The sequence below is a fragment of the Eulemur rufifrons genome, chromosome 20 (genome assembly GCF_041146395.1).
Source record: "Eulemur rufifrons isolate Redbay chromosome 20, OSU_ERuf_1, whole genome shotgun sequence".
Classification (NCBI taxonomy): domain Eukaryota; kingdom Metazoa; phylum Chordata; class Mammalia; order Primates; family Lemuridae; genus Eulemur; species Eulemur rufifrons.
Window position 1 is genome coordinate 25,096,983 of NC_091002.1, and position 11,930 is coordinate 25,108,912.

An 11,930-nucleotide genomic window follows, 5' to 3' on the forward strand; every position below is an offset into this window, starting at 1 on the left:
AGACCAAGACACTATGGCACTCCAATTTTTCTATAGGTTTGAAATTTTTCAAAATAAAAAAAAAGGGGGCTGGGAGCGGTGGCTCACACCTGTAATCCTAGCACTCTGGGAGGCCGAGGCAGGAGAATCGCTTGAGCTCAGGAGTTCGAGACCAGCCTTACCAAGAGCAAGAACCCATCTCTACTGAAAATAGAAAAAAAATTAGCCAGGCAACTAAAAATAGAAAAAATTAGCTGGGCATGGTGGTGCACATCTGTAGTCCCAGCTACTCTGGAGGTTGAGGCAGGAGGATCTCTTGAGCCCAGGAGTTTGAGGTTGCTGTGAGCTAGGCTGATGCCATGGCACTGTAGCCCAGGCAACAGAGACTCTGTCTCAAAAAAAAAAAAAAATATTAACTGAATGAAACAAGTAACAAATGTAATAAGGAAAGTATGATCCAATTTTTTCAAATATTTATGTAAATTATTTAGGTTACAGGTAGAATTTTACGAGTTACTTTCAGTTTCTCTGTTGCATTTGCATATATTGCTTTTATAATAGGTCAAAAACATTAAGAGACACACACAATTAACCAAGCTAAAACTCTACCAAAGCCACAGCATCCTTCACTTTGGTTCTGAGATATGCACTAGATGCCAGCCAGAGGCATATCTAGGGATACTTTCATCAAAATTATGAACAGTATTTATCATCAACTGTCAAAAGATTAATGAAGTTCTAAAATGTAGCCATGATTCACTAAATTCATTCACTAAAAATACCATTTGTTAGTGGTGGGGTTTTTTGGTTTTTTTTAATAGCATCAAAATCTCAATCTGTCACCCAAGCCGCAGTACAGTGGCACAATCATAGATCACTGCATCCTCAAACTCCTGGGCTCAATCAATTTTCCCATCTCAGCCTCCCAAGTAGCTGGGACTGCAAGCACAAGCCACCACACCCAGCTTAAATATACATTTATCGAAGGCAACTTTGTACCTAGTACTGTGGATAAGATATAAGATGCTGCGGATAAGAGTAAGATAGATTGTGCCCTCAAGGAATTTACAGTCTAACTGAAGAACCAGACAAGCAAACCATTAACCCAAAAAGAACACAATAAATATCACAGAGGTGATGCTTTCAGTTGCACAAGGCCAATGAATAAGATGCTATGAAGAATAAGCAACATAAAGTCAAAGGCAGATGAGATGATGTGCTAAGCACATATTCAATCAGTGCATCTCAGACACAGGCTGCAGACTAATATAACACTCCCTAGCCTACAGCACGTTCATACAATAGTATTTACTCAATGATATATTAAAATTAAGATGAAGAAATGCAATTCTGTTCAAACACTTATTAACTATTTGCCAAGAATTCACCCCAAAGCCAAATTACAAAGACAAAACTCAGTTCTTACCCTCAAGGTACTCATAGAAAAAAGTAATTCTCTTTCCTCCTTGTAACAGAAATATGCCATTAACAGGCATATTTGTTATGTATAGCATGTATAACTATATATAATTACATATAATTACAATATATATAATATACAATATATATACAATAATAGAAAAGTGCCATTAACAGGCAATTAAGGACGAAGAACCTAAGAATAACATAAAGGCTACCATTTTTTAAGGACTGACTCAATGCCAGGGATGCATACACCACCATAAAAAGAGGGGTTAAATCCATCCTAGATTATAAAGCTAGGTTTCGAAATCAGGGGCTCTCCCACGGCTCAATTATAAGAAAAACATGCAAAACCAAAAGAAAAAAAAAAGTCCAAACTATTAAAAGACTCAATTTCATGACTTCAGGTTATTAGTTGGTATTTGTTCAGGTTTTTAATTAAATTTGAATTAATACAGTCTATCAAGAAAAAAAATTAAAAGGAAAATGTTTGTATAATGGCTACTGCAATTTATAAACACATTATAGAAGAATACAAAGGTCAGCATCAAATTTTCAGTTTCCCCAGAGTCAGCAAGTCATATTATGTCTAAATCAGGGGTTGGCAAAATATAGACCCAAGTCAAATGTAGCCTGCTGCCTTTTTTCATAAACAAAACAAACATGTATAAATAAGTTTTTTTGATTGGAACACAGCCATGCCCATTCATTTGTATATGGTCTATGGCTACTTTCCTGCTACAGTGGCAGAGCTGGAGTGGTTATGAAACAAACAGTATGGTCCATAAAACCTAAAATATTTATTTTCTGGACTTTTATAGAAAAAGTTTACAGACCTCTGGTCTAAATAACTGCCACATATATCACAAATGCTAAGAAAAGAATCAGTCTATTAATTTCACCCTTTTAAGCTTTATTATGAACTCTACCTGATTTAGGTTCTCTTCTTTTGTAATTAGTGTCACTTAGTGCGTGCTAATGAGTTTTTGAATTTCCACAAATATGTTCACATTTCAGTTATTTTCCATAGAGTAGGTCTTACTTTAGCTGCCTGGTAATTTATCCTTCACATCATTATTACAACAAAATCCTAATTAAGGCACATTTGCAATTACCCCCACGCATACTTACCCTTCAATTTTGTACAACCTACAAAGATATAGACAAGCAAAGCTGAACAAAGACAAGAACTCCTATGACTAAATAATTCTTAATACCCTATTCACACCAGAACATCTCAAAGTGCCATTTAGGACCAACAGCATCAGTGTCACCTGACTGCTTAGTAGAAATGCAAATTCATGGGCCCCATTCCAGATCTACCAGGTGATTCTAACGCACACTAAAACTTTGAGAATCACTGCATGAAAACAGTTTATGTTACTTACCTTGAGTGTGAAAAGGCTGATTCGGCCAGGCAGTTTATAAAACAGCCCCTCCCCTCCTCTTGAATTGGAATGTAGCATGGCATTGAGGCACGCAAGAGGGGATGTTCCGCTATAAAACACAAAAGGATGGATGAGGGTCATACAAATCCATACGCCTACTTACTCAAAGACCTAATCCCTCTAACTCATTCTCAAACTGAGAAGTAGAGCAAGAAATATAGAAGAAAAGATCTCATGACAACAATATCACTGTGAAAGTAATAAAATAACCAAATGAAATTCATAAATCACACTCAGAGAGCTCTGAGATAAGATATGTTATGTGATACGCAAAAGCCATATCTAACACTTTTTTAGTGCTTTTTGACAATATGAACATCCCCCCCAAAATTTAGAAAAAGTACATAATGATTTTTTGTTATATTTTAATAACATTTTTAAAATTAAATTTTCATAAAATTTTACTATTAAAAACAAAATTGAGAGCTTCCTAGTCTCTACATTGCAACCCACATATCATGCTCAGAAACTGCCATACATTATTACCATCACAAAGACCACATAATCAACTGTGCTGTCCAAATAAAATAAGCACTCCTTTTTTCGCAGCTAAGTATTTTCTGATAAGCACGCAAAAGGAATAATATTTCATTTGCTTTCTTCTATGTTGTGTGTGGGGGAATAAGTTTTATAATACATCTACCCAGGAACAATTGTTTAATCTGAATGCAAAATGTAAGTTAAGTAAATTTAGTATCCAGTAATGCTTAAACATTAAACTAAAAAGATGGCATATTAAGCTGTTTCCTGGTCCCTACCACAAGAGTAGGGCGCTAAACAGTGACAATTCAGTGAGATAGAGCCTACCTACTGAATCTAAAATAGAAAAGCTGCCAAACATATAGACAAATGCCCATTGGCACTAGCATGTTAGTGCTAAGACTCACCTGTGCATCTTCTCTTAAAAATATAAATACCTTAAATAAAGGCTCCTGGCAATTTTTAGAACTAAAGGCCCTAATTTATGCAGTGTTAAAAATAAATTCTGAGTCTAAAAAAGCCATTAAAAAAACTATTACTTATTTTGCTTTGGAACACACTGGATGCTAAAAAATTTTTCACCAAGAACCAATCTCTAAAAGAAACTTTGTGCAGAATCTGGAGTATCAAGTGGGTGTGCTAGCATCTTTGCTACAAGGGGGAATGGCATGCTGGCAAAGTCCTTCTGTAACTCCTACACACTATACCTCTGTCTACAAATTATAGAGCTGCTCACTCATCATGAGCCACCATGACTGCCTCATAATTCCTATAAGAGCAAGAAGCAGAAGCAAGTTAAAGTTCTTAATTCCATCTGTCCCAAAGGGACTAATTTACCTTCTATACGGATAGTGGTCCAACAGCAGCGCAGACAGCAGCATGATGGGAAATAGCCCATAAAAACAAAAATAAGCACAATTATAAGACTATACAGTGCATAAGTACAAGTCAAATAAATGTGATCTAGACAATCCTAATCTTCCCTCCCCACAAAATATCAATTTGAGACTAAACTGACAATTGGAAAATGAAGACCTTCTGACCCTAAAAGGTCAATTAAAGCACCTAAAGCTTGACCAGCAACAACATATGCTATTTGTTCTGAGTTCCCAGAAAAGAATTGTGCTGTGCTCTCCACCTTCCTCATTTAAAATAAAAAAAAAAAAAAAAAAAAAGTTTGGGTTAAGGGTAAGAAAAGAGGAAGATTAAGGACAGTCACTAGTTTCCATGCCTGCAATTCCTTCTGTCTTTCTAACTTGTTGCTTCTCTAGGAAAACTACATTAAAAGAAAATCAAGGTCATCTCAAAATTCAGTATATTCATATCATAAACAGCTAGAATCAGTAAGAGGGGGGAAAAAGCCAATGGGTTTTATGCTGAGACCACCTCTCTTTGATTCTAAAAGGACTTTAGAGGTGTGACATAGAGAAAAGGGTAATTATAGGCACAGGGGAGCTTGTAGGGTCTGTCCCTTCTCTGCTACTGAAACTTGCAAAACAGTACAAGAGAAAATGTGCCCTGACTCTTTACGCAAAAACAAGCTCTATGACAAGATTTAAGGGAGAGCAAAGATGGGGAAAGCCACCGTACCTCTGATGAAAACAAATGGATGTTCACCCACTCCCACCCTCCACTCAGAGGACACACAACCTGGGAGGTGGATAGTTCAACCTAACCACCAGACACACATGCACAGATATAGACACAGGTGGACTTACTCATATCACTACACAACTATGGAAAGACACATGTCCTATGAAACCCTCACGTTAAGCAATAAGAGCAATACAAACCTCATTTCCTTTAGTCCTTCTGCCTCTATGACCTGTAGAATCTGTTTTGGTGTCATTGGAGCATCCGAGTAGTTTTCTAATACCTGAAGAAATATAAATGTCCTGATTTCAATGTGTAATTTCCATGTATATCCATTAATCTGTATTATGGGCTACAGTTCTGCTATGAGGTACTAGTGACTAGTTTTTCCACAGTTAAAATTACTTCAGAAACCAAATTACATATAAACCCAGTTACTGAAAGTTACTGCAATTAGCTGAAATATTCTAATTCACAATTCTAAGAACACACATCTTGGCATACATGTTACGGTACGTGAGACCTTAGTAACGATGGTTACTGCTTTAACTTGATGCTGTTACTATGGCTAAACTACAGAATATATAGTGCTGTACAATAAATTTTAACACAGAAATGTGTTCAAATTTTATTTCCTAAGGAAGTATGATTAGTACTCATTTTTTTTTTTTTTTTTTTTTTTGTTGAGACAGAGTCTCACTTTGTTGCCCAGGCTAGAGTGAGTGCCGTGGCGTCAGCTTAGCTCACAGCAACCTCAGACTCCTCGGCTTAAGCGATCCTACTGCCTCAGCCTCCCGAGTAGCTGGGACTACAGGCATGCGCCACTATGCCCGGCTAATTTTTTCTATATAGATTTTTTTTAGTTGTCCATATAATGTCTTTCTATTTTTTAGTAGAGACGGGGTCTCGCTCAGGCTGGTCTCGAACTCCTGACCTTGAGCAATCCACCCGCCTCGGCCTCCCAGAGTGCTAGGATTACAGGCGTGAGCCACCGCGCCCGGCCAGTACTCATTTTTAAATGGTGTTTTTTGCCACTGTGTTGTGAAATTCTGGTGTTAACTGCCACAGTACATTTTGCCATTTGGCAACATGATGCTATGATTCTGTGTGACTGGTGCAAGCAAACAACAAGAAGTGGAATGTCAGTGGCATTTCCACAGTGGAAAGTCATGGCAGTATTTTCTTAGTGCACAAGTGGACTGTCTCACTTTAAAAAGTTGAATTGTTTTAGAAATGTGAGTCTTCTAAGGGAAGAAAAAGACCATCATTATCTTTGTACTTTCTCCACCTGTGCAACCGAGGTTACTCCAAATCAAACTAGCATCTTGCAGTCCATTTAACCACTAATGGTAACAACCGAGTGCTGGCTATCACAAAAAGTAAAGCAAGAAGTCTGACAGGACTACTACTGAAGGTACTCCCTATGCTAGAACATAAGTCCTTAGCACTAAAGAAAGTCAAGGTTTGGAGAAGTAGGCACTAAAATAAAACCCCTATTTCCCATGGTCTCATCCTCAGCCTTTCCCTTTTCAATTTTTACATTATCCTTGGGTAACACTGTCATCTCTCACAGTTTCAACTACTACCTAAATTCTGGTAACTCCCAAATCTCTACCTTTAGCTCTAACTTCTCTCCAAACTTCAGATTCAAATATTCAATTCTGTACTGGACATACTACCCCCTTGACGGTCTACTCTAATTCAGCTCCATCCTAATTCATTTAATCAGCAACTCTAAGTCATCTCTTCTCCAGACCCCCTTCTTCCTATATTCCCTACCTTGGTTAACAGCCTGTCTGGTCACCTAATTCAGAAACGCAGGCATCATCCTTCTCTATCATCTGTCCCTCCAGCCAAAGTCAGTCTCTTACCTGACCCCAGCAAAACTGCCTCTTCATTAATATCCCTCCATCTAATCCTGCTCTCCTCAAATCCACTCTTACTGTTGTCAACGAACACACAGAATACCTACTTTGTGCCAGACATGATTCTAGGGATTCACAGTAAACAAAACGAAATCCCCACTCCCACAGAACTTACATACTATAGCCCAGGGGTTTCAGGATGATTCAAGTGCATCACATTTATTGTGCAGTCAAACCTCTCTGCTAATGATAATCTGTATTTGCAGCAGCTCCCCAGTGCTAGCATCACCACCTCAGATCATCAGGCATTGGATTCTCATCATGAACATCCAACCTAGATCTTTCACATGTTCAGTCTGTAGTAGGGTTAGCGCTCCTATGAGAATCTAAAGCCCATTGCTGATCTGATAGGAGATGGAGATTATGCGGTGACATAAGCGATGGGGACCGGCTGTAAACACAGATGAAGCTTCATTCATTCACTTGGGGCCACTCACCTCTTACTGTGCAGCCCAGTTGGGGTTGGGGACCACAGGCCTACAGTGCCTGGCACAGAGTAGGTGCTCACTGGCATGGCATACAAGGCCCTCACAATCTGGTCTCTGCCTCTCTACCTGATTTCCACACTGACACCCCACAAACTTTATGTTCCAGTAACTACTCACAGTTCTACCCAATTCCCACACTTTGCAAATACAGATATACTTTCTCTCACATACACTCACTCTCTTCTATTAATTCATTTCACCACCTCCTGCTTATGCCCTCTGTGATGGGCCTAACTCCTACTTAACCTTCAAGATTCAGCTCAGAAAGTACATTCCTCCAGAAGTCTTCCCTGATCTCCACCAAACAGAGTTAAGTGTCTCTTCTCCATGTCCCCATTGTTTCACAACACATATATTTAAAAAAAAAAAAAAGTTACCTTACAAACTTGACAGTGAAAGGAGGAACTATTCATGATTATGCCTGGACAAAAGGCAGGAACCAGGATATCTGTTTAAGCATTTACACATCTCTGATAACACTTATCATGCCTGTAGTAAAATTCTGTTCATGTGTCTGGACCTTCTCCATCCCCAGATAAGGGGCAAACCTTAATCCATCTTTGTATTCTGTGAACCTAAGTGCCAAGATAGGCAGCCTTGACTTGGACAGACCTACAATAAACCCTGGTACAAGTTACTAATGTTCACTGTCACAAATATCATTTCTTTGATACTAATTAAGTGTGGGCTGAGTTAGTGAATTTTTGTAGGATAATTTTTTTAAAGAAGCATGACTGAAAAATTATCTACCAATTATTTACACAACAGTCAGTAACAGCCTGAAAATTTAAGACAGGAAACTAAATCTCTAAAGGGAAGTTACATCAAAAGATACACAATATTCACTTTTATTAAAACTGTATATGCCTCCAGCTTTTAGTATAAGAACAATTCAGCAGTGTTCTAGTCTCAGTCTGTCTTTTTTTTAAAAAAAGAAAGAAAAAAGTATCTCCTACTTCAAAGGGAAAAAAATGTTTGATGTTAAGAATGGTCAGTCTTGAATCAAAGCAAAAGATAAAGCTTGCAATGAAGAGTTTCTCAAAGCCAGGGAGAATCCATTTAAGGGTATTCAATTTAAAGGGAAATCCCCCTGGCTACTCTCCCAAACAAATTGTTCATAACAAGCAGAAGGATCTATACACACCCAACCACCTAAAGTCTACTTTTAAATCCAGAAAAGACAATACTACAAAATGTTTGAAAAGAAGAGTTATCTATTTCTCAACAACACAATTAACAGCTGAAAAGTCAATCTCCCTGGGTACACTACTCTGCTGAAATTCTCCAGAAGTCTCTTCTTTTCTCTAGAAAAACAGTTTTTAAAAGAGTTCCCAGTATCACTCTGGTCACCAATCTGAGGGTGGGAGCAATCTGAAGTGCCCCCAAACAAGTACATGTGATTGCAATTGCAAGCACTGTAAATTCACCTGTCCAAAGAGTAGATTACTAAACGTACAGGTGATCTAATTAACTGCAGGTGATCTAATTAACTGCACTACCGTTACAACTCACGCCTAGTGAAGTTTCTCTGTCTAGTATAAGCTCTCATAAACTCTCCAGCACTCAGTGTTACAATTTTATTTTAAGCAGAAAGAGGACTCTTCTTCACCTACCAACCAGGCCCATCTAAAGGAAAACTCTAAAACAAAAAACACATAAAAGATACACAAAATTACAACCACACTCTCATGAGTCCTCTTTTACACGTAGAGCTGCACCACAAAATAATTCCTAATCACGTTACTATTTTTAATGAGGAGCCACAGAAGAAAAAAAAGAGAAATAATTCCCTTTGATACCTTTGATAAACTGGCTTGAAGTTGAGCCAATGGTAAAAACAGAAATAGCAAGCTCAATATTGGAGTTCAGACCACAGTAAATTCAAGAACCTAAAGAGGCTTAACGTAACAGTAGACCCCAAACTGTTAGTCTTTCAACTAGTAAAAGCCAACAGAGCTTTGAGACAAATACACTTCAGAATTCTGTCAGGACATAAATAACCAGGATTTAAAGGTACTTTCACCTACCTCTAACAAGTAAAACTCTGGCAAGCAAATTTCCTTCAGGTGCCCAGAATCATTAACACCTGCATAACAGAAACTCAGAGGAGAATTTCAATGAACACATAAGACTCAACCTCCAGAAGAAAAAGAGTACATCCTCTTGGCTCTCTCTGACTCCACTTTAGGCCTAAATTTATTTCCAGGTGAAGCAACATTAGAGAAATCCTGAAATTTCCAAAAGATCCTGAAAACTAACCAAAGTTTCCAATTTTGATTGAATCACAAAAAATATTTAGGGACTGGAAAATCTTCAGATTTCACATGCCAAACCAAAACAAATAAACTGAAGCACAAAACTTCAGCATACAAACAACAGCTATTTCTGTTCCCTGGGCAACAAATGCCCAGAGAAGAGGATCCGGAACACCAGCAAAAATTCTGTAGCCCAAACAGCTTGAGTTCTTATAAATCAATAACTGGGTTCCAGAGACTCCAAGAAAGAAAAAGGTGGACTAAGGTGTACTCCAGGTTTGCAACAGCCCCCAACACATATTCATCTTTTTTTGAACAACCTCTTTGAAGCAGAAAACTCACTTCGCAGTAAGAGGGAAAATTAAAAGGTTGCGCTTCATTCATCTTAAAAGTGAATTATAGCAATTACATATATAACTACGGGGTGTCAAGAGACCCTTATACTATGTGTACCACAACCTCGCTGTATGACAGTTCTGAAAAAGTGACATCTCCGGAAAAAGTATAACCTGTTACTGCCGTCATCAGCAAATTTTATAAGAACAGGCCTCAAAGAGTCTTAGCTATGTGGTTGCAAATCCGAAAGGAAAATATTTCACTTACAAATCCTCTGATGCTTCAAACAGAAAATTCACACTCTCCCTTACCAAGCAGCTTCAAACACTCAAATTACTCTCCTTTGCTAAATCCTCAGTGAACAGTATCTTCAAACAGAGACACTTTGTCTTTGTCCAACATACATTCTTTGCAAAGTGTTTTCAGTTCTCTGCAAAGTGCCTATCTCCGGTCCAGCTTATGAAGTAAAACACCCTAGTCAGCGTTTCTCAAAGTGTGGTCCGCGGACCACCTGCATTAGAATCACCAGGGAAGCTGGTTAAAATGAAGATTCTCAGGCTCTATTCCAGAATCTCAGACTCAGTAGATCTTCAGAAAGACCCCAGGAGAAGCATTTCTAACAACCTCCCGAGTGTCTCCCACAGCACACTAAAGTTTGAAAACCACAGCTAAGGGTTCAAGCTGGGAGTAATCACTTGCTTCCCTCCACACACATGGTTTAGATTGGGAAAGCTCAAAATGTCACTGGCGTCCTTGAAATTGGGGTCGCTTTTCCACCCCCGGAGTCAAACGCACCACCCCATTACCCACCAGGAAGCGGAGGAGGAGCTTCCGACCCTTCCCGGAAACCTAACTCCCCCGGGTGAATAAACGAAGCTTCCCCAGACCCCCAGACGCTGCCAAATAGTGGGGGAGGGGAAGCTGGGGCCCCGCCGCCCAGAGGGGGAGGAGCGGGCCTGCCAGCTCGCCCCTCCGCAGGAATTTGGCGCGGGGCGGAGGGGTGCAGAAAAAGGCGCCACATCCCTGGCCGGCGGGGCACCTCACCCCACCCAACGCCTCGTGGGGTTGTCCCGTTCTTAGAAGAAGGGTGGCCCCGCCCCCTCCGGCGGCGGGCAGGGCTTCGCCCCTCCCCCTCCCGGTAGGGGGTGCGCTGTGAGCCCACCCCCCACTGAGCCCCCCTCGGCGGCCCGCCTCACCAGGCGCGCGGCCTCGGCCCACGTGCGCTCCTTCTTCCTCTTCTGTTTGTCCTTCATCCTCCTCCTCCCAGGCGGCGGCTGCGGCTCCACGCGGGACCTCCGGGCGGGGCGGGCTGGGGCGGCGGCGCGGGGCTGGGGCGACGGCGGCGGCGGCGGCGGCGCGCGAGGACTCGGGTGCGGCCGGGGAGAAGGGGCGGGCGCGCGGGGACCGGCTGGCGCGAGACCCGGCGCGAGGGCGACGGTGGGGGAGGGGCGGCGGCGGCTCCACGCGCCCGCGCTGCGTCAGTCGCCCACGGCGGCGGCGGCGGCGGCGGCGGCAGCCCCGCGATCGCTAAGGAATGCGGCGGCTCCGCATAACCACGGGGTCAGAGGTCACAGCTCAGGCCTCCGCTTTCCCGCTCTGCTGTAGGACCGCGACAGGACGGGCGGCGGGGCGGGAGGGCGAGACGCGGCTTTCCCTTCGGCGCCCGGGTGAGTGCGTGTCTGCCGTGGGTGTGTGTGAGTGTGTGTGAAGAGTGAGGAGGGGGAGTGTGGGTTTTTTTTTTTTTGAACAAAAACAAACCGAAAGGGCGACTGGGAATCGTAGTCCCAGCTGCCTCTCTGGCCTCCCCCGCTCCGGAAGAATATGGCTGCGTGAAGCGCTTGGACCACACTTCCCGGCGTGCCCCGCGGCCAGCTTTTTCCGCCCTCCCTTTCCCATCCTCCGCCTCGCGCAGTGATCGGTTCAGAAGGGGGACGGATAGTCGTTCAGGGAAGGGACTGGGTGGAGTCTCGCGAGGTACGGGAACTGGCTGGGGACCTGAGGGAT

General features: G+C 41.6%; 1 protein-coding gene across 2 annotated transcripts in view; it reads right to left on the bottom strand.

Moving 5' to 3' along the window:
• The window catches only part of ASXL1 (ASXL transcriptional regulator 1), a 60,214-nt gene extending 48,582 nt beyond the window's left edge, over window positions 1-11,632 (bottom strand). Inside the window, exons 1-4 of one of the 2 annotated variants that reach the window (XM_069496420.1) lie at window positions 11,123-11,632; window positions 5,123-5,205; window positions 4,365-4,367; window positions 2,790-2,898 (exon numbers count right to left, since the gene is read on the bottom strand). In XM_069496420.1, the coding sequence (XP_069352521.1) occupies window positions 2,790-2,898; window positions 4,365-4,367; window positions 5,123-5,205; window positions 11,123-11,179 (252 nt within the window). In that variant the 5' untranslated portion in view covers window positions 11,180-11,632. Of the gene's footprint in view, window positions 1-2,789; window positions 2,899-4,364; window positions 4,368-5,122; window positions 5,206-10,639; window positions 10,911-11,122 lie in introns of those variants that run through there. The other variant, XM_069496421.1, reaches the window with a different exon arrangement.
• Between the last annotated feature and the right edge of the window lie 298 nt (window positions 11,633-11,930).